Source organism: Apodemus sylvaticus, chromosome 23, assembly GCF_947179515.1.
Source record: "Apodemus sylvaticus chromosome 23, mApoSyl1.1, whole genome shotgun sequence".
Taxonomy (NCBI): Eukaryota; Metazoa; Chordata; class Mammalia; order Rodentia; family Muridae; genus Apodemus; species Apodemus sylvaticus.
In genome coordinates, this window is record NC_067494.1 from 24813421 (window position 1) to 24839627 (window position 26207).

General features: G+C 40.0%; 1 protein-coding gene across 5 annotated transcripts in view; it reads left to right on the top strand.

Moving 5' to 3' along the window:
• Window positions 1-25982, top strand: part of Adgrg6 (adhesion G protein-coupled receptor G6) — a 134217-nt gene extending 108235 nt beyond the window's left edge. For 3 of the 5 annotated variants that reach the window (XM_052169322.1, XM_052169321.1, XM_052169323.1), the window contains 7 exons: window positions 138-265; window positions 1945-2213; window positions 4165-4261; window positions 6188-6471; window positions 17743-17844; window positions 19265-19417; window positions 22870-25982. In XM_052169322.1, coding sequence (XP_052025282.1) covers window positions 138-265; window positions 1945-2213; window positions 4165-4261; window positions 6188-6471; window positions 17743-17844; window positions 19265-19417; window positions 22870-23048 — 1212 coding nt within the window. In that variant the 3' untranslated portion in view covers window positions 23049-25982. Of the gene's footprint in view, window positions 1-137; window positions 266-1944; window positions 2214-4164; window positions 4262-6187; window positions 6472-17742; window positions 17845-19264; window positions 19418-20551; window positions 20598-22869 lie in introns of all 5 variants that reach the window. The other 2 variants (XM_052169325.1, XM_052169324.1) reach the window with 2 other exon arrangements.
• The last annotated feature ends 225 nt before the right edge of the window (window positions 25983-26207 follow it).

Genomic DNA, 26207 nt, shown 5'->3' on the forward strand with positions numbered 1-26207 from the left:
TAGCAATGGACATTGCTGTATTTAGCCCCTGAGACTGAGTGGCTCTAATGTCAACAGTGAACTTTCTAGCAAAACTTTCTAGCATTGCTATCATGAAAGAGGAGTAATGCTTACAGCTGCTTCCTGTGTTTTGTTAGGATCTTCCAAGGAGTGCTTCACAAATAGATGGAAGAAACACAAAAGTCCTCACGTTCATTACCTACATTGGGTGTGGAGTGTCTGCCATTTTCTCAGCCGCAACTCTCCTGACATATGTTGCTTTTGAGTAAGTATATTTCCATTTGCCAAGCACAGTGCTAGCAATTGCAAATGTGATCCTGAAAACTGCCTCAATTTCATGAAAACAATGCTATAGTTTATGAATCATGTTTGTGTCTGCCTTTTAATCCTCATGTTTCTCATAAGATCAAACCCTGAATTTTCCAGGTATAGAATTTTAGTTTATAAGTACCATATTTCTATTGACAAAGTGGATTCAAGTTGGCTTGAGATTATTAGCACTTGTGTAAATTAAAATGACATGAAATACTTGCTACATTGTAAAGGTAAAGACAATTTGCTTCTTGAATTGTATGCAAACACTCTTGAAACAGGAAACTTTGTTAAAAGGCATCTCTGAGTCATTAAAAAAAAATCAAGAAACATCAAACAATTCTGGGGAAATTACTTTTAAAATAAAAGTGTCGGGGTAAAGGACTGGCCCAGCATCTGTGAGCATTGGCTACTCCCACAGAAAGAGCTGAGTCTGGTCTCTTTCATTCCAACCAGGTAGCTCATATCAATCTGTGACTCTAGTTCCAGGGCCCTTAATGCCACCTTGTGGCTTTTTTTGGCCATCTAAAGACAGGTGCACATATATACACAGACAGACACAAGTGGCCAAAGACATTAATTAAACCGTAAATCTTGTATATCTGGAGAAATTCCTAAATTTTAAAAAGCAATTGTGGGCGTGGTGGCTCATGTCTTTAATCCCAGCACTCAAAAGGCTCAAGCATTTCCATGAGTTGGAGGACAGACTGGGCTACATAGTGAATTACAAGGCAGTAGACGATCCTGGCTCAAGAATAGACAAGTAAATAAATACAAATTCTGTGTAAACATTTTTGAGAATTTTTTATTTTTTTATGTAAAATTTTTATTTAAAAATATATTTCTAACATTGCTTGTGATAACAAAATAAAACAACACAAAACAAACAAACAAACAAACCACTCAGTCTTTTAACTGGCACCTGTTTGCTTTAAGAATAATTGTGCAATTTGGTACCTTCCACTGGAGTTTTATGTTACTTTTTAAATTATTTTTTATTTTCTATATTCTTTGTTTACATTCTGAATGCATTCCCCTTTCCCAGTTCCTCCCTCCCCATCGGTCTCATATGCCCTCTTCCCTCCATCCATTTCCCAATCACCCCCTCCCATTTCTCTGTCCTGGTACTCCCCAACAATGCTGGATCAAGCCCTTTCAGAACCAGGGCCCTCTCTTTCCCTCTTCTTGGGTGTCATTTGATATGCTAATTGTGTCTTGAGAATTCAGAGCTTCTGGGCTAATTAATATCCACTTATCAGTGATTGCATTCCATGTGTGTTCTTTTGTGATTGGGTTGCCTCACTTAGGATGATATTTTCCAGTTCTAACCATTTTTGCCTAAAAATTTCATGAATTCATTGTTTTTAATTGCTGAGTAGTATTCCATTGTGTAAATATACCACATTTTCTGGAGAATTTTTTTTAAACAGCTGGAAACAGATTGGAAATGAAAATCACATTGAAGAATGCTTTTTAGCCTGGCAAAAACTCACGAATATTTTCACTCCTCCACCTATCTCTTATATGGAGTTACCTACTATTGAATGGTAGAAAGCATGACCTGACTTCTGAATTTTAGACATCATTGTATGCTGTTACTCTGTGCATGACTCTCTCTCTCTTCACTCTTAGGAAGCTGCGCAGGGATTATCCTTCCAAAATCCTTATGAACCTGAGTTCAGCCCTGCTCTTCCTGAACCTCGTCTTCCTCCTGGATGGCTGGATCACTACCTTTGGTGTGGCGGGACTCTGCACGGCCGTGGCTGTGCTGCTGCACTTCTTCCTCCTGGCCACCTTCACCTGGATGGGGCTGGAAGCCATCCACATGTACATCGCCCTCGTCAAAGTGTTCAACACTTACATCCACCGCTATATTCTGAAATTCTGCATCATTGGCTGGGGTAAGCCTCCCCCAAAACTTACTTTCTCGTGTAGCATTCCCAAAAGACACATAGAAAACCGTGCATCAGATGAGAAAATCCTGAGAATGGACATCTCCTGTTCCCCAGCATCGTATGTTTTTGAAACTCTTGCCAGTACTCACTAAATTCAGGAGTCAAGGAGAGTCTTAAGCCAGAGTCACCACCAACTCATTTCTGCAGCCCAGGGCCAGCCCGCCCAGGGCTAAAGAAGCAGCTGACAGCCCATCATGCTTCCAAATATAGCAGCCAGCCAGACACTTAGCTCTACTCATCCCTGCTGTGGAAGCCCGGAATGGAGTGTTATTTTTATGTGTGTAAACAAGATAGTTACAGAATTATTGCCTTGAGTTGTTGTTGTTTTAACCATGAATCAGTCCTTAGTCAGATATCCAAAGGCTGTGTTAGCCTGTTTGGAGTCTTTTCATTGGACAGCTTTCTTTATCTGGGTTTTGGGTCAAGCTGGACACCTTAAAGCTCAATCACAGTCCTTCACAGATGACAGTGTTCAAGGATTCCTTAGTTTTCCACACCCTCCTATGAGAAAACATAGGATCTCTCAGGAACCTGAGGAGGCATGAATTAGCTCAGTGAGGTAGCCAGGAGTATTACTGATTCTCTGGAGAGAAAAGAAAGGACATCATACACTTGCTGTTTACCCCCAACTTTTTTCTAAAGTTTTGTTTCATATTAAAAAAAAAAAAAGTAAAGAAGCTGAATTCAGCCTGGTGATGATGGTGCACACCTTTGATCTTAGCATTTGGGAGGCAGAGCCAGGTGGATCTCTGAGTTTGAGGCTGAGTTGTAGACTCTAGCCTAGTCCACAGAGTGAGTTCCAGGACAGCCAGGGATACACAGAAAAACCCTGTCTAGAAAAACAAGCAAATAAGCAAAGAAGGGGAGGAAGAGGAAGTAGAGGAGGAGGAAGAAGTAGAAAAGGAAGAGGAGGAAGAGGAAGAGAAAGAGGAGGAGGAGGAAGGAGGAGGATGGACGAGGAGGAGGGAGGAGGAAGGGGGAGGAGAAAGGAGAAGGAGGAGGAAGGAAAGAGGAGGAGGAGGGAGGAGGAGGAAGGAAGAGGAGGAGGGAGGGAGAAGGAAGGAGAAGGAGGAGAAAGGAAGAGGAGGAAGAGGGAGGAGGAGGGAGGAGGAGGAAGGAAGAGGAGGAAGAGGGAGGAGGAAGGAGGAGGAAGGAAGAGGAGGAAGGAAGAGGAGGAGGAGGGAGGAGGAGAAAGAGGAGGAAGGAAGAGGAAGGGGAAGGAGAAGAGGAAGGAAGAGGAGGAGGAGGGAGGAGGAGGACAGAAGAGAAGGAAGAGGGGAGGAGGAGGGAGGAGGAAGGAGGAGGAAGGAGGAAGAGGAGGAGAAGAAGGAAAAGGAGAAGGAGAAGGAGAAGGAGAAGGAGAAGGAGAAGGAGAAGGAGAAGGAGAAGGAGAAGGAGAAGGAGAAGGAGAAGGAGAAGGAGGAGGAGGAGGAGGAGGAGGAGGAGGAGGAGGAGGAGGAGGAGGAGGAGGAGGAGAAGAAGAAGAAGAAGAAGAAGAAGAAGAAGAAGAAGAAGAAGAAGAAGAAGAAGAAGAAGAAGAAGAAGAAGAAGAAGAAGAAGAAGAAGAAAGCACGCAGCAACAACTACATTCCTCTTATCTTTTCAAACTCTGGTGACCCAGTGTAGCATCATTAATCACACTGCTGTCTGCTGAATTCAGTAGATTTCCTTCTACCCCAGTAAACCTCTATTGGGCCTCACTAAACCCAGCAGATTTGCGCATCTTATAACTAGAGAGTGTGCTTTAACTCCTGCCATTTAGAGTCATATGTACGACACCGAAGAGGCAATTTTATTGTTGCTTTTAACTAACCAGCTTGCTTGACTGCATCTGTCCCATGAGACAGTCCCAGAGTCTTCAGGAGAGCTCTCAATGTCATGGTGTTTTTTATAACAGGTCTGCCAGCCTTGGTGGTGTCAATTATTCTAGTGAGCAGAAGACAAAATGAAGTATATGGAAAAGAAAGTTATGGGAAAGATCAGGATGATGAATTGTGAGTAATACGCATCTCAGGGGAGATTGTAATGGGATATGCACTTTGTTTCCTAAAGTTTCGTATAAGTTACCATGGTAATAATAATGCTCTGATGTTGAAGGTTTTAGTTTCACCTGTGGAATTGGTCATGGGTCCTTCTACCACAGATAAATCATTTCAATGGTCAGAGCTGCCTTCCTTATTTTAATGACACTGTACTAGATGATCTGGAGAGTTCAGACACCTGAAATACTCTCCTCTAGACTCAGAAGATTCATCCACATTTGGAGATTCTCTACTACCCTTGCCTCTGACTGAAATGACCCAGTGCCAACATGAGTGCTTTACAAAAAATGGCTCCCCATTTCTTCATGAATTCTTTCATAAAACCTTTATTCACAAGTTGAGGTCACTGAAACTAAAGGCATTATGTTGTTTAGGCAGTTAACTCTCATGTATTTTACCAACCACATTGTGAATCATTGTTGATATCTATTGATTTGAAGAATTACTGATTGCTTGAGGGACTTTTTTTTTATTCTGTGAGATCAGTGATACCTCATGTCTGTGTAGGCATCAGGGACAGATAACACTTTTATAGCTAATGAGTTCTCATCCCTTGTGGTCTTCTCTTCTTTGTGTTTCTGAGGCATCACTATGAACCCCCAACAAGCTCAACCTAAAAGAATTCTAGGATCTTTGCGAGACTTTCAAATTTAAAGAAAATCTAGTGTCACGAACATGAGACATTATTTATGGCCCTTTATAAGAAACAATACATTTTAAGCTAAGTCAGCTTTAAATGGGGGAATGTAAAAATGGATCTTACTCAGTTGTTACAGGATTTTAAAGCTCTGTTTAAAGTTCTACCATCACAAAAATGTCATTTAGTAAGCCCTCTTCCTACGCTAGAAATCATCTTGAGTTCTGGGATCCAAGGATGTTTAAGAATGCATTTACCTCAGTAGCCAGGATGAGGCCAATTCACTTTAAGATAAATTTAATTTCCTGAAATAATTGAATTTTTGGTCCTTAAGAATTTCCATAGCTTTAAGAAGCTCTAGAATATTTGCAAAATCCATTACTTTTCAGCTTTACTCACGTTAGACTTTGCAAAACAGAATTGTTTGAATTTTTCTTCTATTAGCTGATATTTTTATGAAAATCACCTATAGTCCTGCTAATAAAGATGTTATAATTTACATATGCCTTATAATTGTGTGCAAGAAATGTGCATACATGAATCTTTTAATTCTACAATATCTTGCTTCAGCTAAAAGAGTTATATAAATAATAATTGCTTTTGATCCTGACCCCGCCATTCAATGTGACAATGAAGAATAAATTAGCTAATCGTGGATGATAAGGAACTAGGGACATAGTTGTTCCATAGGGACCACCAGCATTGATGTTGTCGCTAAAAACCACCAAAGCCAAAATCTCCTGGCTTCTTGCACATGGACATAAACTGACAGCCATAACACTGTAACTCTCACAAAAATCTCTCAACAGACTTCTGTTTCCATGTTATTTTTTTGGAATGGTGTCAGCACATCCACCCCTTGACAGGAAAGGACAGCAAAACTGAGTGCTGAAAATCCCTCATTTTGAGAGTGAAGACCACAAGAAGGAAAGGGTCAGATGTGGTTTAGAGTTAGCCAAACAAGCGTGCCCTCATGCCAATCCGAATTCAGCAAGCGACCTCATTTGGTTTTTAATGTTGATTTAAATAATGAGATAAAAACAGCCGCCATCCAAAACTAGCCAAGTGGGGAGAAAAAGAAAAACGATGAAAGGATCAAAGGAGAAACGGGCTCACGGAAGTGAGCAGACTTTCCGTGCTGTTTCCGCAGAAAGCTGTGCAAATCAGGCCAAGGAAAGTAAATACGTAAACACAGCGCAGTAGCCACTCTTCTATCTGATCCTTGTCTCTTTCCCTTGAAGCTGCTGGATTCAGGATCCCGTGGTGTTTTATGTGAGCTGCGCTGGGTACTTCGGAGTCATGTTCTTCCTGAATGTTGCCATGTTCATCGTGGTCATGGTACAGATCTGTGGGAGGAATGGAAAGAGAAGCAACCGGACCCTGAGAGAAGAGGTTTTAAGAAACCTGCGCAGTGTGGTCAGCCTGACCTTCCTGCTGGGCATGACCTGGGGTTTCGCTTTCTTTGCCTGGGGACCCTTAAATATTCCTTTCATGTACCTGTTCTCCATCTTCAATTCATTACAAGGTAAGACACATGGTCCCTGAGCAGAGGCTGCTTCTTAGTGGTATCAAATTTGCAGACAGCTTCCATTTGGACGACTGCACAGATTAAGTTCTTGTTACTACCCCAGGTACTGAGCATAGTTACCAGTGCAAGTAGCCATTCATTAAGAAGCTCTTGCATAAATTAAGCAGGAGAATGTTAGTTGACTGTATTTTTCTTTAGCAATAATTGCTGGACACATTAGAACAGTGCCCGGAACATGGTTGGCAGTTGGAAAGTATACTGTCATGGAAGGGACGGAATACAGAGCAGTTTGAGGGGTTGCTGGGAGCCTAATGAGCAGCTTAAGGGACCGCAGTGCTATCTTTGTCGTCATTCCCAGTTCAGGGCACTACCGCTGCCCTTCATGTGGACAGTGCAGGTGTTCTATGTGCAAGCAGGACAATTCAGCTTGCCTCCATCGTGCCTGAGGTTTAGAAATGAAATCCAAGTCTAAGTCAGAAACATGTCATTTGAGATATAGAAATTAATTCAACATATCAAACATACCAATGCTGTTTTGGAAAAAAATATAAGCTATGTTCTTCAAGAATCTTACCATCACATATACATATATATATACATATACATACACATACACATACACAAACACATACACATATACATAGATATACATATACACACACATACACATGCACATACACATACATATACATATACATAGATATGGGGTGGGGAGAGGTGTTATTAGGTAGCACTAGCTAGTCTGGACTTGATATACAGATGAGAGGTTGGACTCTAACTCACTGAGATCCACCTGCCTCTGCCTCCCCAAGGATGGGATTAAATGCATGCACCACCACACCTGGCTGTGCAGTCCTAGTTTGATTCCCTTACACACCCTCTACTGTGTCCCCTAGTGTTCTCTAAATTTCTGCCAGTTAGAGCTTCACAATCAAAAAGTGTTCTTTATGTTGTGGTGCTGAAGACTAAACCTAGGGCCTCGTACATGTTAGGGCTCCGAGCTCCTTTCAAGTCTTTTGAGGGCATTCTTTAAGACAAACACACTCCATTCTTATGACCAAACTCACTCATGCACTGAAGCAACAAGAGCTCCACACATCATAAGAAATTAGATGGCACAGTCTGAAGTCTCCCTGCACTGTGGTAGGTATGCATGTGTGTGTGTGTGTGTGTGTGTGTGTGTGTGTGCGCGCGCGCGCGTGTGTGTGTGTGTGTGTTTGTGTGTGTGTGTGTGTGTGTGTGTGTTTTGCTGTGCAATGATAGCCGGCCTCAGACTCAAAATTCTACTGCTGCCACTTAAGAACTGGGATTACAGGTCTCCAACACCTCCACCTTCGTATTTTCAGTGAGAACACTACCAATCTACTGTTCATACAATGATGGAGGAATGGGACAAATCTAAGCTGTGGTGGAAAGCAGAGCTGGACTGCCCAAGATTCAGTTACCTCATTGGGTTCCTTGAGGCCATTGTCTAAGACATCTATGCTTATCTGAAAGAAAGTAGCAGTCACTTCTTGTCACCCTGCAACTCCTGCTAGCATTTGAATGGAAACAATTGTCACAAAGTTGATACTCAGTGGCTGTTAAATAAATGGATTGCTGGATGAGGGAATGGAGAGGGCTCAGGCTTGGCCTAGATCCAATCTAAGATGCCTCTGGCATCAATACTGATTAATTAATTCAGCAAATATATTCATGATGATGACAAAGTGTGTAGGCTTATTATCACAAATGCTTGGAACACTAGGCCTCAGGGGATCTGCAAAGGGATCCAGCTAGGGAAAGGGATGATTTAATCCCTTTTAGGCTACACTACATGAAATTGCCCAAGTAAATATTGACCAAAGTGTCCACTTGTATTGGAATTCCACGGTTTTATATTTCAGGATTGGACATGAAAGGCGTAGTCATCTGCCAGCCCAACCTCGGTTTCACCGTTAAAATTTCCTGGCAGCCTCGGTCCACTTCAGCAGGCGCTAAGGTTGTCTGTGCAGCTCCGTTTCCATTATTGGGAGTTGAGATGCTTTAGCTTTTCTCAGCGTGGGTCTCCTGACGAGAGGGAAAAATGTTGTCAGCTGTCATCAAGTTAGCGTTCCTCATAAATCACCGACTTTTAAGACTGATTTTCAAATCATACAAATTCAGAACAATTTTATTCACGTCGGTTGATGTTAAAAAAAAAAGAAAAGAAAAACAACCCCCTCAACAAAAACTCAAACACACAGTGCCATGATGCTGAGAACATGACCCTGTGGACGATTATGTCACCCAGCCAGGCCATATGAAAATTTCCTGGAGTTAAATTGAGTTCACGGCTCTTACTGGTGAGCTAGTCTCTGCCTTCAGCATGAGGCTTATTTTGGAAAGAACTTTATGCTTTTAGTAGAAGCATATAAAGTCTTGTGTGTCAGTAACCCCAGAGCTCAGAATGCAGGGACAGAAAGATACTGAGTTTGAGGTATGTCTTCCTGAGTTACATGAAGATGGTTTATTTTTAAAGGGATCCCCCTTTATGTGCTGGCATAATATGTATATCATACAGTTCTGCAATCAGCTGCTGCAGGGAACACAAGAAAGGTATTTCGATCCATTCAGAGATGTCGACCTTAATTACATTGGTAACATATAGCTACCTGGTGCAACAGAAATCATGTATATTTGTGGACTGCATGGGAGTTAACGGAAGACTTTCATCTAACATCTGTTACTCTCAGGATTGTCAGACTGAAAAGCAGGAACTTCAGAAAGAGGACAGTCTCCTTTTTAATAGGTAAACTAATGGTAGGAAAAGGTAATGACTTTCCCAAGATCTGAAATGACATTTATATATACACATACATGTATGTATGTATGTATGTATATATGTATGTATGTATGTATGAAAATTAAACAGCACATTAATTGGTGTCTTAATAGATGTCACAGTATTAAAAGTATAGTTTCAATAGAAACTGAGAACTAAAGCAAATTTCTTAACTGTCTCTTCTGTTCATGTCAATGTTCTTATTGGGGGGGTGTGATTATCAATGTCCATTTATTAAAATGCTAGTAAATATACTATCAATAAGTTAATGGCAATTTAATTTGTTGTCCAACAGGAACTGTCAATAATCTCATTCCTGTTGGCTGGCTAAGACATTAAGTTAAATTTTGAGATTCATTAAATTAAATGTCATCTGACCCTCCCTTGGCCTGGTAGGAGTCTCTTGGAAGTTAAGTTGTGGCACAGTAACACACATAACACACATGTGTAATTACTGCCAAGGCAAAGATGCTACACTACCATACATAACTGAAAGGTGGGTACCTTTCAACTCCAGACACCAGCACGACGAAACATGGCACATCGCAAGGAAACACATCACTCATCTTTTGAGGGGACATTTTTGCCACAGAGAAATAATTTTGTGAAGGGTGTCTTTGTAGTATGAAAAGAAGATTCAAAACAAAGTTTCCAAAAACCAGCCATAAACCCAACTTAACAAGAGCAGGCTTTGTTTGAGTAACAAGAGAAATAGGAGGTGTGTAGTCTTCGAAGCAGACTCACTCAGGAGATTAGAAGCCATCTGGACTGTTTGACCAGTGGTCACGTAGGTAGCGCACATAGCCCTTTCTTCCCAAATAGCCAGTTTGATGAATTATTGACTGATTTTCCCATCAAAACTCCAAGATGCAGTCATAATCTAAGGTGCCAATTGCCCACTGCTGCTTGCCTGGCCCCCTTTTACACCCCTAAAGTTGCTTTATGTTAATGGTAATGTTTACGGCTCCCTTATATGTTTCTATAGGTTTATCAGTCAGACTCAGAAAAAGCAAGCATTGATATTTTGTACAAATTTATTGCTCACTTTTTTGGGAAATACCAGTGGCCTTTAGATAGAAGAACACTCAAAATAATTACTCAAAGCTATCGTTTTCCCCTCCATCTGGGTTTGAACAAGACCTTTTGGAACAGTGACAGACAGACACTTACACTGACTTGAATTTTTCACCATGATATATAGGGAAACCCATTCTAACACTTTTTAATTTTTTTCATAATTATGCTCAACATCTAAAAAAAATAGCTACTCGTTTTACATACACTTCTGGAAGCTGTCTTTGCCTGAGCCAAACAAAGGGTATGGATTCTTCATGGCAGTCAAATATCCCAGTCAAAATATCTTTCCCTGCCCACAAATAACTACATCAGGACCAAGATTAAACACAAGTTATATAATACACAGTTAACATTTATGCCAGAATGAAGATGGAGGCTGATATTTATTTTCCAAGATGCTACTAAGATTCTGGGTTCCCTCACAGAATTAAGAATCAGAAAACAAATCTATTCCTTCATAAGGTTTTTTAGAATGTCTCCTCCCTCCGGGCTCTGGGCACCTTCTGCAGTCTCTTTTGTATCTTCCTACTGTATTTGCATAGCTAGCCTGGCTTCCAAAAGGATGTGCTAAGAGAGATTTTGTTACATTCTCAATCTTCAGAAGTCCCATAGACAGCCATAACTCCCACGTGAATTACGGAGTTCTTTCTTCTTCATCACAGCTCGAAATAGTATTAGTTTTAAAATGAAAAAAAAAATGTTTCCTGGGTAGACTGAACATTCTCTCTTTTGTTGTTGTTGTTGGTGGTGGTGTTGATTTTTTATTAGATATTTTCTTTATTTAGATTTCAAATGTTATCCCCTTTCTTCATTTCTCCTCTGAAAATCCCCTCTCCCATTCCCTATCCCCTTGCTCACCAACCTACCCACTCCTGCTTCCTTGTCCTGGCATTCCCTTATACTGGTGCACTGAGCCTTCTCAGCACCAAGGGCCTCTCCTCTCATTGATGTCCAACAGGGCCATTCGCTACTACACATGCAACTAGAGCCATGGGTCCCTCCATGTGTACTCTTGGGTTAGTAGTGGTGCTCTGGGGATTGGTTAATATTGTTGTTCCTCCTGTGGGGCTGCAAGCTCCTCCAGCTCCTTGGGTCCTTACTCTAGCTCCTCCATTGGGGACCTTGAGCTCAGTCTAATGGTTGGCTAAGCACCCACCTCTGTATTTGTTAGACATTGGCAGAGCCTCTCAGGAGACAACGATATCAGGCTTCTGTCAGCAAGAACTTGTTGGCATCCACAATAGTGTCTGGATGACTGTATATGGGATGGATCCCCAGGTTGGACATAGACTGAACATTCTCAAGGAAGAACATATAGATAGAATGGAGATTAGGTTAGAATGCATTCACTTTAATGATTGTGGAGATCCTATTAATATTTTGTTGCTAACTTGACTTCTGATGCCATGATGTTTATATGGAGAGAAACATCAGCAGCTAAGAGGGAATATGGCTTGGATTCCTTTCTTAGACCCCACCTTCTGTTGGCTCTCGTGGCTTAATTTTTAATACTACTTCCTTAAAAGGCTTAGAATACAATGTGGATTCAACCACATTTCTCATGGCCGAACTTTAAATAGAAGAGTTATATTTTCCTCAAAACAGATGTTTTATCATTTATTATTTGATTAGCTTAAATTCACATGAGAAACATTCGTTGCTGCAAAGACCAAAACAGCATGCAAGGATATCCTTATTCTAAGTTAGTATGAAAATGTGTTTTGGGGCAGAAAAGGAGATTATTTTTATAATGAATATTATACCTTGAATTTTCAGAGAAAATCTTCACTAAGTTTGAATTTCTCAAGATTATTATTTATTTTTTTATCACAACATGTTATAGAATATACATCATATAAATATGACTTTTTCTATTATGTAATTTTAGAGGAGATGGGTCAGAATTTAACCTAAATTTATTTGATACCTCTGTATTTACAGTAAATTTCCGAGATGATTAAAAATGCAATGTCATTTCTTATTATATAATTATGATGTAGAACAATGTGGCACGAACTATTTTTAAAGATTTATTTGCTTTTATTTTGTGTGGGTGTTTTGCCTAGATATATGTCTGTCTACCGAGTGTATTCCTGGTGTCCAGAAGACAGCATCAGATCCCCTGGAACTGAGGTCACAGACAGTTGTTAGTCCCCATATGGATGGTAGGAGTAAACTAAGATCTTCTATAAAAGCAGTCAGTGCTTTTAACCATTGAGCCATTTCTCCACCCCCTGCTTATATAATCATTTAAAATACTTCACTAAGTCAGTTTATCTTTGAACTCATTCTCTCTGACCACAGTCTGCATGTGATTCTCAAAATAACGTATAGTTTAGCTCACCAAAAGGTTCAAAAGTCAAATTTAAAGCCTAGTGAAATGTCTGCTGAATATTTACTGAAAATATCGTAGTTTCTCTTTTCCCATGCATATGATATGTAAAAATACAGTGTTATGAAAAGACTATTAATGGAGTAGAAGGAAAGCAATGTCCATAAAACCTTACCTTCTGCTCTCAACTGCAAGATAATCATTGACTCAGCATGAGGCCCTAAGGAAACCATTTGATTTATGCTGGAAAGGAGCATCTTCAAATGAGGATAGGTTCTTGCAGCTCACACGGGAGATTGATTTATACATTGAGATCACACAATTATTTATATTCTCATTTATGTAGCAACAACAAACCCTGAGAGAATAAGCACAGAAAGTTCTGACATCTTTAAAGGAATATGGATTAGACTTACACGAGCAGGCAGTCTCTAAACAGTCGCTCTCTTTGTCTGCAGCCTCCTTAGAGCTCACCTCAGGCCTCCAGTCTTTGTAAACCTGCCAGCACCCTCAAACTTTAAAAACATCTGCTGAGCAATTTGATGTATGTACTATAGGTAGCACATGCATTCATGTAGTAGAATCTCCTTTAGGAGTACACTGGATTTGGTAGGCATGACCCTCTGATTCGTCATTTGGGTGTGGAGACGAGGTCTGGTCTGACTATACTCCTAACTCCCTGAGGAGGAGAGCCAAACCCCAGGCATTGAGTGTGATCAAGTATGGAAGAACGGCTTCCTTGCTCTGATACCTTTCATGCCCTCAAAAGATCAGGCCGATGCCCGGGCTAGCATGTGTCTTCATGTCCTCTTCCTCCAACCGGCAACATAGAGATCTTGGGGGTCGGGGTGTTTCTTAAAGCTGTCTTTGATAGTTAGAACTCATCTGTTAGTTTGTTGTTTGTGATTTTCATAATCGCGTATCATGGGCTTTGATCAAGGCTGTACCTATCTCATTCACTTCAGTTCCTCCTTGTTCTCCCTCCCAACACTTTTCTCTTCCAAGTTCAGGCACTCTCTGAGTCCACTTAGGCTGTTGCTAGCATGTATGTGAGTTCAGAATCATCGTCTAGAACATGGGCACCTTCACAGAGGCCACATCACTACAGAAAATGACTCTTTATCCTAGCAGACATCAGTTGCCCACATTTCCTCAGCTAGGGGTGGGACTTGGTGACCACCGCCATGTTGAGATCTTTGACTTTATCTTATGCAGGTCTCATGTATACATTCAGAGCCACTGTGAGTTCCTGTGTGTAACTACCCTGTTGTGTCCAAAATACACTGTTTTGCTGTAGTCCTCTAGTTTCGATCAACTCTTTACAACCTTTCCATCACCTCTTCACTGAAGATCTCTGAGCCTTGGTTAGAGAAGCAGAGACACACATGTCCCACAGGGTTGAGTACTTCACAATCTCCTACTCTCTGAACATTGATAGCTATGGGTCTCTGATGAGTGTCGAGATTTTAATTAATTAATCTTTGGGTATAATGATGAGCCATCAGGAGCTAGTTTAACACTATGTCCAGTTAGGAGAATGTCCAGATAGTGGCAGGTCCTCCCTAGGGCTTTTGACCTGTCTACCCTTGGGTTCTTGACTGATAATGGCACCAGATGTGGCTTTCATCTTTTGGATAAGGCCTTAAATCAAATTAAAAAGTGATTGGTTATTCTTGTGACATTTGTGCACAGTTGCACTGGTGAATATATCATGCTACCAGTCGTCATAATTCCCAGTATTCAGAGCTGGGTAAACTAACAATTATTTTCTCGCTCAGTACCATCCTTAGAACCTTCCAGCTATGCAGAAGCTAGCCAGTGGAGGTGAGACTCCTGATCAGGACAAGTTTGATGGAGAACTTCTTTAAACTATCCAATAGAGCATTTCAGACAAAGACATGGGCTACTAACCATAATCACTAGCAAAACAATAATCAATGATATTATACTGAAACAACACGGTTACATAACTAAACCTAAAGTTACTTGATAGTTGTAGAACTTATTTAATCCCAATCTGGGGTTTCCACCCTGCCTTTGACCACTTCATTTGCAGATAAAAGACACATAACTTTTATTATTTACAATAATAAGCCTTAATCAGCAGTAAATCTGGGCAGATATCTACCCTCTATGCTATTAAAATTCATTTCATATCAATAACCTTGAGTTATCACTTACTGTTTTGCCTGGGCTTCTCTTAACTCCAATTGGCCAGCCCTCAGGTCTGTACTTTCTTGACTCCTAGCCTTTGCCCTGGTTTTTCCTTCCAGCCCCATGCTCCCAGAAATAAGACCCAGACACAAATTATATTTACAAACACCTTGGCCATAAAGCCAGGCTCCACTCTGACTAGATCATAACTAAAGATAACCATTTATTTTAACCTACATTTGGTCATGTGGCTGGTTACCTGTGATCAGGTATCATGTGTTCATGCGTTCATCTCCTCCTCCCTTTTCAAGTTCCTTCCACCTGCCCCACCTGCCTTCTTCTCTCCCAAAATTCTTTCTCCTCCTGAGTTCCACCTCCATTTCCTGCCTAAACCATAGGCCATGGGCTTTCCAATTAACATGTAAGGAATCTCTACAATACACATGATAGTTATGAGATTACTTATCTGATGCCTTGTGGATAATTTTTACACCCCTCAAAATTAAATATCTTTGAAGCTAGTGAGATGGATCATTAGGTAAAGACTTTGGCAAAGCCACATAACTTGACTTCATTCCTGGGACCTATGTGATTTTTTTAAATAACTTACCATGCATTTTAATAGGCTAATACTCAGTGACAAAAGGATAATTGATACATTTCATATTAGCATTTCTACACAGTCACAAAAGATAAGTCCTCACGTTAGGACTGTGCTTGATGCTTTCTGATGGATACAGGGAAGCTAAACACAGAGGAAAACATTTACAGTCATTTTACTAATGTCAAAGCTAGAAGATAAATCCAACAAGCTTCATCTCTCTTGTCAGGAAATCATGCCATTTATTCTAAAATATGATTGTGAGTCATGTGACACTAAGATAGTAACTTCTGTATATAAGTTTGGTCATATTTTGCAAACAACTATACTTACCATGTTGTCAAAACTTTCCTGGACTAGCTTTTCATATTTTATTTTATTTATTATTGGTGTGTGCATGTGTGTCTAAAGAGAACATACATGTCCTACAGCACACATGGAGGTCAGAGAATAACTTTGCAGAGTTGGTTCTTTCCTTCTACCTTTACAAAGAGTCTGAGGACCAAACTCGCACCTTGTTGTTAAACATGCTGAATGATCTCTTTAGTCTACCTACACATTTTTTAATTATAGAAGCTACAGTAGAATTTAGTTTTCTTAATGAATATTCCATGTTCAAAAGCAACAGTCCCTTAACAATACTGTAATAATTTCTTGTATGCCAATCTGTGCAGATCCTTGGATCCAGGAGTACAAGGAGTCAGCCTTCTTCTTGAAAATTCCAAATGTCATGTTCAGTGCTTCACAATTGGTCACTGAACAAGTTAACCTTCTAGAAACTTCCTTCACCTCCCCTCCACTCCAAGATGCTTCAAGATTTGATTCAAGCCTGCATCTTCTGCAAGGCCCTTCTTTGTGTACACTGCCACCAGTGTAATATGAAACAAGGGCATTGCTTCAAAATTCACCTGCATGCTTTTCAGAAACTTTTTCCCTAGAAGTATTTTCATTGAAGTCCTAGCTTTTAATGTGCATTGAACTCAGTCTATTCTGTTTTTATTTTTCTTGTTTTGTAATGAGGTCTCCCAATGTAGACCAGGCTGGCGTTGAACTTATTCACTTGACTAAGTATTTTCAGTTTAGGGTGCACCCCTACTGCATCAGCATCAGCTAGTGTGTGTGTGTGTGTGTGTGTGTGTGTGTGTGTGTGTGTGTAAGCCTGCATCTCCATAGGCCTAAGGATGATATTGGATATCTTACATGCTTTCTACCTTATTCACTGAGGTAAGATTTCTCATTTGAACCTAAAGATAATCAGTATAACTCGTATGGCAAGGCAACTTGCTCTGGGGATCCTGTGTCTTCACCATCAACTTGACTACCTGGAATCCATGGAAGATGTAGGGATTTGAATTCATGTCTTCCTGCTTTTACAGCAGGTGCTTTGCCCACTGAGAAATCTTCCCAGGCCCTACATTGGTGTCATTTTTAACCCCATAATTCTAATCACATCTCATCCCTTAAAATGAGCATATGTTTACTTACTGAACATAGACTGAACTCATCTTATTAGCCTGCTTGCTATGATTCACGCATTAAGGAAACTCTCATTCATCTGTTGTATGATTCCTGGCATCATTCCAGGAACAACTATGGCCCAAAGACAGACAAACAGCTGTATTTGGAACTTTAGTGTCCACTAGGAAAAGATAAATAAACCAGTGACTCTACAAGGGGAACAGGAGCACCATGTACTGATTAGTGTACACAAGAGAGGATGAGTAGGATCTAAATTAAGAATGAATTATAAAGTCAGACAATAACTGCTCTAGGGAGTGCTTGGCTTCTCTGAGTCAAGAGACTATTGCTAAAAGATCTGAGGAAAGTGTTCAGCGGGGTGTTGGACAAGGTCAAGCCTGATACATACTGACAAACAGAGGAATATTCAAGTGGTTTGGGCGTTACAGTTAGAACTTCTCTTAAGAACATCTGACGTTTGAGAAGCAGCTAACAGAGATTCAGCCACGACAAGATGTCCTGGAAGCTGTGTGAGTTGGAATGCTATGCTGGGGAGATTTGGGAATGAAGTCAAGGATGAAAATCATCATTGAGTCTTAGGAGTGCTGAGCAGTCAAAGACAGAATCAGATTTGGGTACCTGTTCTGAATTCTGAGCCTCTGTGTTCTTCTACAGAAGATTAAACTGCCAACTGCAGGCACTGAGTCCATTCCTTAAGATCTTTGTACATTGCTGACAGTGACATAGTTATAAAATCTTAAAGTAATTTCATACACTTAATAATGTTTATCTTAATAATGTGACACTTGCTTTAATAAATATCTTCACGTTCTCTTGTCATAGGTTTATTTATATTCATCTTCCACTGTGCAATGAAGGAGAATGTTCAGAAACAGTGGAGGCGTCATCTCTGTTGTGGCAGATTTCGGCTAGCAGACAACTCTGGTAAAGGCCTGGGGTTAACTGGTTTCATTTGAAAAAGCAGGTGATCCTCCGGTAGAATCAGGCCCAGATTTCTGAGGAACCACCAGACTGATTTCCAGAGTGGTTGTACCAGCTTGCAACCCCACCAGCAGTGAAGGAGTGTTCCTTTCTCCACATCCTTGCCAGCAACTGTTTTCTCCTGAGTTTTTGATCTTAACCATTCTGACTGGTGTGAGGTGAAATCTCCTGGGCATATACCCAGAGCATTCCCCAGCATGTAATAAGGACACATATTTCATAGAAGCCCTATTTATAATAGCCAAAAGCTGGAAATAATCCAGATGTCCCTCAATGGACAAATGGATACAGAAAATGTGGTATATTTACACTATGGAATACTACTCAACTATTAAAAACAATGAATTCATGAAATTCTTAGGCATAATGGGTGGAACTGGAGAATGTCATCCTGAGTGAGGTGACCCAATCACAAAAGAACACACATGGTATGAACTCACTAATAAGCGGATATTAGCCCAGAAACTCGGAATACCCAAGAAACAATTCACATATCAAATGATGCCCAAGAAGAAGGAAGTAGAGGCCCCTGGTCCTGGAAAGGCTCAGTGCAGCAGTGTAGGGGAATACCAGGACAGGGAAGTGGAAAGGGACTGATTGGGGAACAGGGAGAGGGAAGAGGGCTTATGGGACTTTCAGGGAGGGGGGATCCAGGAAAGAGGAAATCATTTGAAATGTAAATAAAGAATATATAGAATAAAAGAAAGGAAGGAAGGAAGGAAGGAAGAATGAAAGAAAGAAAGAAAGAAAGAAACAAACAAACAAAAGCAGGTGAAACCAATGGGATTCCTGCTTATGCTGTCACAACAGCCCAACCTCCCTGAGAGTGCCTTTCAAGCAGAGCATGTGAGGATACTGAGTTCACATCTTGGATTGTTAGGGTTAGAAAATATCTGAGCACATTTGACCCCATCCTTGAATGCTGTAAACAAGAAACATGAAATCCAGAGAGGTTTAAAAAATTGTTCAAGTTTTGACATCTAATTTGACAACTCCTATTCAGGGGTCCTCCGCATGAGATCTACCTTGCCATTTTTAAATTCTCAATTGCATGTTTGGTGAAGAGATTGTTCTTAGGATATATAATATTTCGAGGAAACTGTTGCTAACTTTTTAAACACCTGCAAATTCTTCCCATCTATAGGGCATTGAAGTAAGATACTACATAGCATATGCACAGGGTCAGAACAAAACACTCCTCTCTCCTTGGCCTCTTACTATTCCCATGTCAGTCTCTTTAACTCACCGTGAACATTGGGAAATGGGCTGTTGTGGATAGATGAAATGATGTGGTGATAGATTTGGGCACAGCTTGTATTTTCTATAAGCCAGTTTATAACATCCTGTTCTCTGTTCTTTCCAGATTGGAGTAAGACAGCTACCAATATCATCAAGAAGAGCTCTGATAACCTGGGGAAATCTTTATCTTCAAGCTCCATTGGCTCCAATTCAACATATCTCACATCAAAATCAAAATCCAGCTCCACTACCTATTTCAAAAGAAACAGCCACTCGGGTGAGTCATTCTTAGCCTGAAAAGCTTCCCTCGGGTTGGTTTCCACTTTGCCATTTTCATCACAAAACTGACTTATGACGACTGGTAGATCCCAGTACTTGCTAAAGGGCTAGTTTAAGATTTACCTAAACCATCCTGTGGAGCTAAAGACTTTCTCCATTGGCTTTGTAAATTTTAAATTGAAAGTAAATTTCAACCCAACTACATCTTCCTGGTTATATTATCAGTAGCTCTCATTATTATTATTATTATTAATTATTATTATTATTATAACTTCAAAGATTGACTTGAAACATTTTTCCCATTTAAAGTGTGGCTATTTCATTTTAAAATCATTTTTATTAAAAAAATGTAGAAACCAAATTGCAAAACAATTCAATACAGTATGAAATTCTCCAGTATAAAAAGAGAAATTTTGTATTGAGGGAGGGGGGACAGGAAGAAGCATAAATTGGAATGAATATTTTGTTTAAGACTTAATTCCTTAACCACTGGAACTGATAAGGAACTTATTAGCTTGCTAATAAAACACAAAAGAATAGAGAGCACTCATAAAATAACAAGGACTGTCAGAAAACTTTGCTGTTGTTCATGTCCTGTTTGGCCAACAGAGCTCCTGTGGCCACACATTCTGACACTAAGCCTATACACTGGTAATCCTGAAGACAACCAGAAAATAAAGAATGTGGTTGCAGTGCTTGGTCGTGAGATCTCAGAAAGGTTTCAACATTTAACTCCAAAGGGAAGTGATAGCATTCCTAGGTTTAGATACTAATTAAACCCCTTGACATACAGGTGCAGTGTCTTAGCACACATTACGATATAGGGGCATAATGGAAAGAAATTTAAATTGTTTACTCTAGTAAGTTGTTATGCGTGTGACCAGAAGTGAGTGACATAGGAAAGGCTAGCATTTGATATTTTTCTTAAGAGGCATGAGATGTGAAGTGTCTAGACTGACAATTCAGGTTGCAAACAGTTTATTTGCAAGTCTAAATCCCCAACACTTGTTGGTGGGTCAGCTGTCTACTGAGGATGGTTTGGGGTGTGTAGAAAGCCACTCCATAACCTCATACATATATCATTGGATTATTTCTTGGAATTGATCTAGACCTTCATATGTTTATGGTGTAGATAATTTCTCCTAAGAGAGTTCCTTCAACAAAAGTGGAACATTCAGGTAACTTCTACAACTTTTTTTTTTTGGATGCATGAGTTTGTGCAAGGTAATGAGAACATCTGCATGGTTTAAGCTAAGGTTATTGCTGCACCAGCAAAATGGCTTGTTCTTTACCGTACTTCTCAGCTAGCACACCGGTACTCCTGCACTGAGCTGGAATCTGAAATTTCTGACAGTGGTCTCTCTCTGCCGGCTCTTCTCTGCATGGGGTGTGCAAGCTGTGCCTTCTAGGAAATGTACCATGCTCCGGATGAATGAGTTACATATCATGTAACATAATGGCAAAAGCAAAAAAAAAAAGGAAGAAAGAAAGAAAAAAGAAAAAAGAAAGAAAAGGAAAGCTTAATAAAATCTGTGTAATATGACGTGACTTTTTTAAACTTTTCACTGGTTCTTGGATTACTGGGTGTGTCATGGTACATTCATAGAAGTCTTGAATGAAAAAATGTTAATTGCAAGCTGCTTTTTTATATTTTTTATCTGCTTGAGACTTCAATATGTGTCAAATAATGGTTCATTTCTCTAGCCCCTGGTTTTCAGAGATACAATCTAAATCTTTGTCACTCATAATGTGATGTTTAAGGAGAAATAATGAGATATGATGTATGTACAGGATATATATTGAATTCACACACACACAGTTTTACTCTATCAGGGTAGGATGAACCACTCAGCAGGAACATATATTTAGAATGGGTCCAATTGCAGTCTTTAAGACTATGTGCCTTTGAAAAACAATCCAGGAACCAGAAGTGATTCATCTTTAATATTTCTCTGAGGACCTTTGAGGACGTTTGTGTTTTGCTACAAACGTCAAGCACAAATTCTTCATCATCAATATTTTATTTAATAAGAAAATCCTCGACAGAAAACCAGTGGCTAGTGATTCTGTGAACCTGAATGGAATCCAAAACCAACCAGTGTGCTGAGAGCCTCATGGACAGGACTTACATGGGACTCATCCAGGCTTTTTCTAATCCATGATAGGGCATGCTTTAATCATTCTATCATCCCATCTGCTTATCATCCAACACATCATCTCCTCTTCACCCTTTAGCATGGGATGAGACCACCATGTCCTGCATTTACCCTTTTGGCTTGGTGTTTGCCCTGATACAGAGTGGTAGAGGAGCAGTAGACACCATGATGGTGAACTGGACTTTGAATCTTATTGATGCATTTTACATGTCATTTCATATACTGGGCCCAGCTTACTCAAAATATAAAAGCAAACACTCCACTTTGGGAGAGCTGGCTACTGAGATCAGTGTTTGGGGGGTAGCAATTTCTTGTTTCTCTCACCAACTATAGAAAAGATATGACTAGAGTGAAGCCATCTTTTTTTTTCCTTTATCATTACTTTGAAATCTATAATTTTGTTAATCTAGGGCAAAACATCTCTCAAAGCATATTAGGAAGAAGAAGACAAGACAATCACTGATTATATTCATAGAAGCACAAAAATTTCCATTGATAATAAGGGCAGTGTGAGCTTCAGGTTTCCAACCATTAACCTGAGTCAATTTTAAAGTTTCTGAACCTGTGGAAAAATAGCATGTGCTTATCTAGTAGTGAAAACTCTAAAATACTATTTAGTGGTCCCTCAATTAAATGCTATTAATTTCTCTGATGTTAATGCTTTTGAAATGTGTCTGGTGAAGAGAATTTTGATTTTATAATATGATAATGCTTCTGTTGACTTCCACTCATATCTCAACCATAAGAATGAAATGCACTCAAGACAGTCTTTCATGTTTATTTTTGATTGGCATTTACTCCCCCAAAGCATTTAAATTTTGGCAAATGTTTTTATGACAGTGTCAACTGTACGTAAGTAGAGTGCGCCTCCTTGTACTCATAAACTCAGGGGCAGCTATATCTGCTGGTTTTTCCTCCTCTGTGCTATTTGTAAAATATATCTTAGATGTCATATCTTTTTCTCATGAATGTTCCAACACATTTCATTCAGTTTTTATCTCACTTCTGAGTTTTGAGCTGTTTAGTGCATACATTTTTAAGTTCAACTATTTACTTATTAATTCTGAAAATTGACATTCTGGGGAATATTTTTTTAAATACCACACCCCAACAGAAATTACTTGAAGGCATGCTGTGGTTAAGTGAATATTAGAAGTGCATTTGAAGGTGGGAACTGCCTACTCTGTAACCCATCCGAGAACCAAGAACTTCCTTCTCTTTGTGTTCTTCTTGGGTGCTGTGGCCTTGACCCTGACTGTCACTGCAGACTAATCTCTTGTATCGTTTCTTGCAGACAGCACTTCTACGGACAAGTCCCTGTCAAAACTGACCCATGCTGGTGGAGAACAGACATCAATCATCCCTGTCCATCAGGTTATTGATAAGGTCAAGGGTTACTGTAATGCTCATTCCGATAACTTCTATAAAAATATCATCCTGTCAGATGCCTTCAGCCACAGCACGAAGTTTTAATGTCATTGAGAGGAGAAAAAAAGGGAAAAGAAAACCTGTCTGGAGAAGTGAGATGCTCAACACACAGCGAAAGCTGCATTCTGGGAATGTCAGTGTGCTGCTCTCCAGGAAACTGCAGAGCTTAGAGGACCCGCTGCATCTTGTTAGGCAAGCATCTGCGAGATGCAGAATTTATGTGTTTTGTAATACTCCTATGGACAAGCTCAGTCATCACACTTCAGAACTGAGAACACTCTGAGCCCTGCAAGGATACAGGACTTTTTAGGATGCAGATGAATCAAACTCATCAGAATGAGGGGAATGGCATTAAAATTAGAGGCCTTGAGAGGAAGAACTCCCATGAAGAAATTTGAATTTCGCTCTCATATACCACACCTCATAGTTAGGCTAGGAAGTGGCCTGACTCTCATAATGATGATGTAGAAAACACACTAATTACTGTTTGTAGTGACTTTGGATGCTCACGGGTTCTGTTCCAATGCTATTTTCTATGAATATAGCAGCATCATTTCTTTGTTCAGTGAAATTTCAACATAAGTAGAAAAGAACGTTTACTATTTGACCCACATATTAAACATATTTTTTCCTCTATTATGGCAAATATTGAATGTTCATGAGCATAACTTGCTAAACAAGTATTTCAAATTTTTGATCTAGTCAATATGTTGTGTGAATTTCTAATATCTCGAGACATGCAGTTGGAGCTTAACCCTTATCCCATGCACATAAATAAATCCAGTTGAATGTAGACTTTGCATTCAAGTGGCCTCCTGGAATTTAAGAACAAGCCCCTCTCCTGTCCCCTTCACTGTGCCCATAGGCTCGTTAGTGAGATGAGAATTCCCATTAAGCACTCTGTGCAATGGCCTCTCACTGTTTAAAGAACATGCTTTTGAGATTGTGTGGTCATACCTTCGTTTTTCATGATTTTAAGACATTCCAAATCACATAAACGTCAGAGACCTCTGGCTCCCCCTAGTGACTGTTTTGCCCCAAGTTCGAACATACACTGAAACATACAGCTGTCTAGGTTAATGAAAGTAATTTATAAATATGTAGGTCTACAACTGCTAATCTAAACACTATTTGCACTGAGCCCTCCGATCAGAGTGTATAAGACCCTAAGGAAGGCTGGTGAGGTTTACTATGCTAGTGTAATATGTATGGATCAGACAGTGGCATGCAAGTCATGCATAATATTAAGTAGCTTATCTATTATCCTGAGCAATGTGTGCATGCTTGTTAATGAGGGTGTGGGTTGACCCCAAGTGATGGATGGAGTCCTATTTACTGGCTTCAGTACATGCTGGCTTTAGCCATGCTCAGGGTACTCTGGGAAGTTTCAGGTTTCCAAGATAGCACAAGGATGACAAAGAGATTTTAGCAGAGCCAGCTTGCTAGAAGGCATATACCAGAATGGAACATCTGTGCAGAAAGTAGGCCATTCTCACCTATGACACTGAAGAACTTGCAGGCTTTGAAATGGCCAACAGGTCCCCTTAGCTCTCTGAGTGTCAGTCATGAAGCTATTTGACAGACTGTGAAGAATGCCAATAGAACATGGCAATGGGTTGTTATTGCTATTCATTCTTGTAGCAACCTGGACTGCCATCTTGGCAGACCTGAACTTTGCTGGGCCTAGTTTTCACAAAGGAAGAGGCCATGTAGGAGAAAGGGATAGTGATTTGGTCTTAATGTGACTAAAATTCACCTCAGTAGAGCCAATCCATTTTTTTTCTGGGGGGGGGGGCTTATATTAGCAGGCTGCTCACTGTACCAGAGAATACATATAGGTAGAATTTAATCTTAATAGAGACTGAATATTGATACTCACCCCCCCCCCAAACTTAGGTGTTCATGGTAGATTTTAATTAGTTGTGAGATTTCTGCAGAAAGTGAATATTTAGTTAATATAAATTACAATTTTGCTTCAAAAGTAGTGTTGCTTTTGATTTCTTCTTACCAGCATTCAGATCTGAGAAAATCTTTTTTTTTGAAATCATATTCTTTTTTTAAAATATTTTTACTTTCTATATTCATTGTTTACATTCCAAATGATTTCCCCTTTTTGATAAGTGGATATTAATTAGCCCAGAAGATCTGAATACCCAAGGCACAAATCGCATAACAAATCACTCCCATGAAGAAGTAAGGAGAGGGTCCTGATCCTGGAAAGGATTGATCTAGCATTAGAGGGGAATATAAGGACAGAGAAAAAGGAGGGAGGTGATTGGAGAATGGATGGAGAAAATCTTTTATTTTTTTTTTCACATTTGACGATGATGTCAGTTCCATCTAAAAATTTCCAATAACCAGCTAAGAAAAGGGAAAAAGAAAAAAGAAGAAGAAACAACAGACTTGACGTACTTGCAAGTGTCCAAGACTGGTCCAAATTTTGCCTTCAGTTCCAAGTCTGTGGCTCTCCTTTGGTCCCTCAGAAGAATGGGGCAGCGTCCCATGAGAGAGCCAGGGTTCAGGCTCCACACAGCTGTAAAACAGCCCCAATCCAGACTCTGGCTATTACTTCCCCCTCCCTCTCCTTTCACTGAATTGTGTTCCAGTTTTAGCCTAGGGTCCTGAGAGAGGCTCCATTCCTGTCACCATGTCTTACCGTGTAGAGCGCCATTGGCAGTGTCTCTTCTGTACATATTTATTTATTTGTGTTCACGTCAGTTTGTTTCATACCTTAGCTTTATTTCGCCCAGCTTTATTGTTTTAATTAGCCGACCATTAGAGAGACTGTATTTTTTTCTAGATTAAAAAAAAAATTGTGAAACAGTTTTCTGTAGCCGTGTCGTTGACTATGACAGATGAAGCAACTGTGAGGGCGAACTAGAATTAGTAGTGAGGAACTGCTAAAGCTGATTTGCCACTTTACTGAAATGGAAAATGATTTCTTTTTCAAATAAATACTTATATTGTTCATGTTCCAAATTATTCGGTTCCTTTATGAGGGAGTGCTTCTATTTCTGCCTCCTAAATAGGGGAAAACATTATTTGACAACTGGAAAATAACCCTGCCACCAATAAATCCAATGACAGGCGGCGACTTTGCCAAAACACTAGGAATGAATATATGACGAAGATCCAGGTCCCAGGATTAATGCACTCTGACGTTAGAGTTTCTTAGGATAACTAATGCAGAGCCAGGCTGTGTGG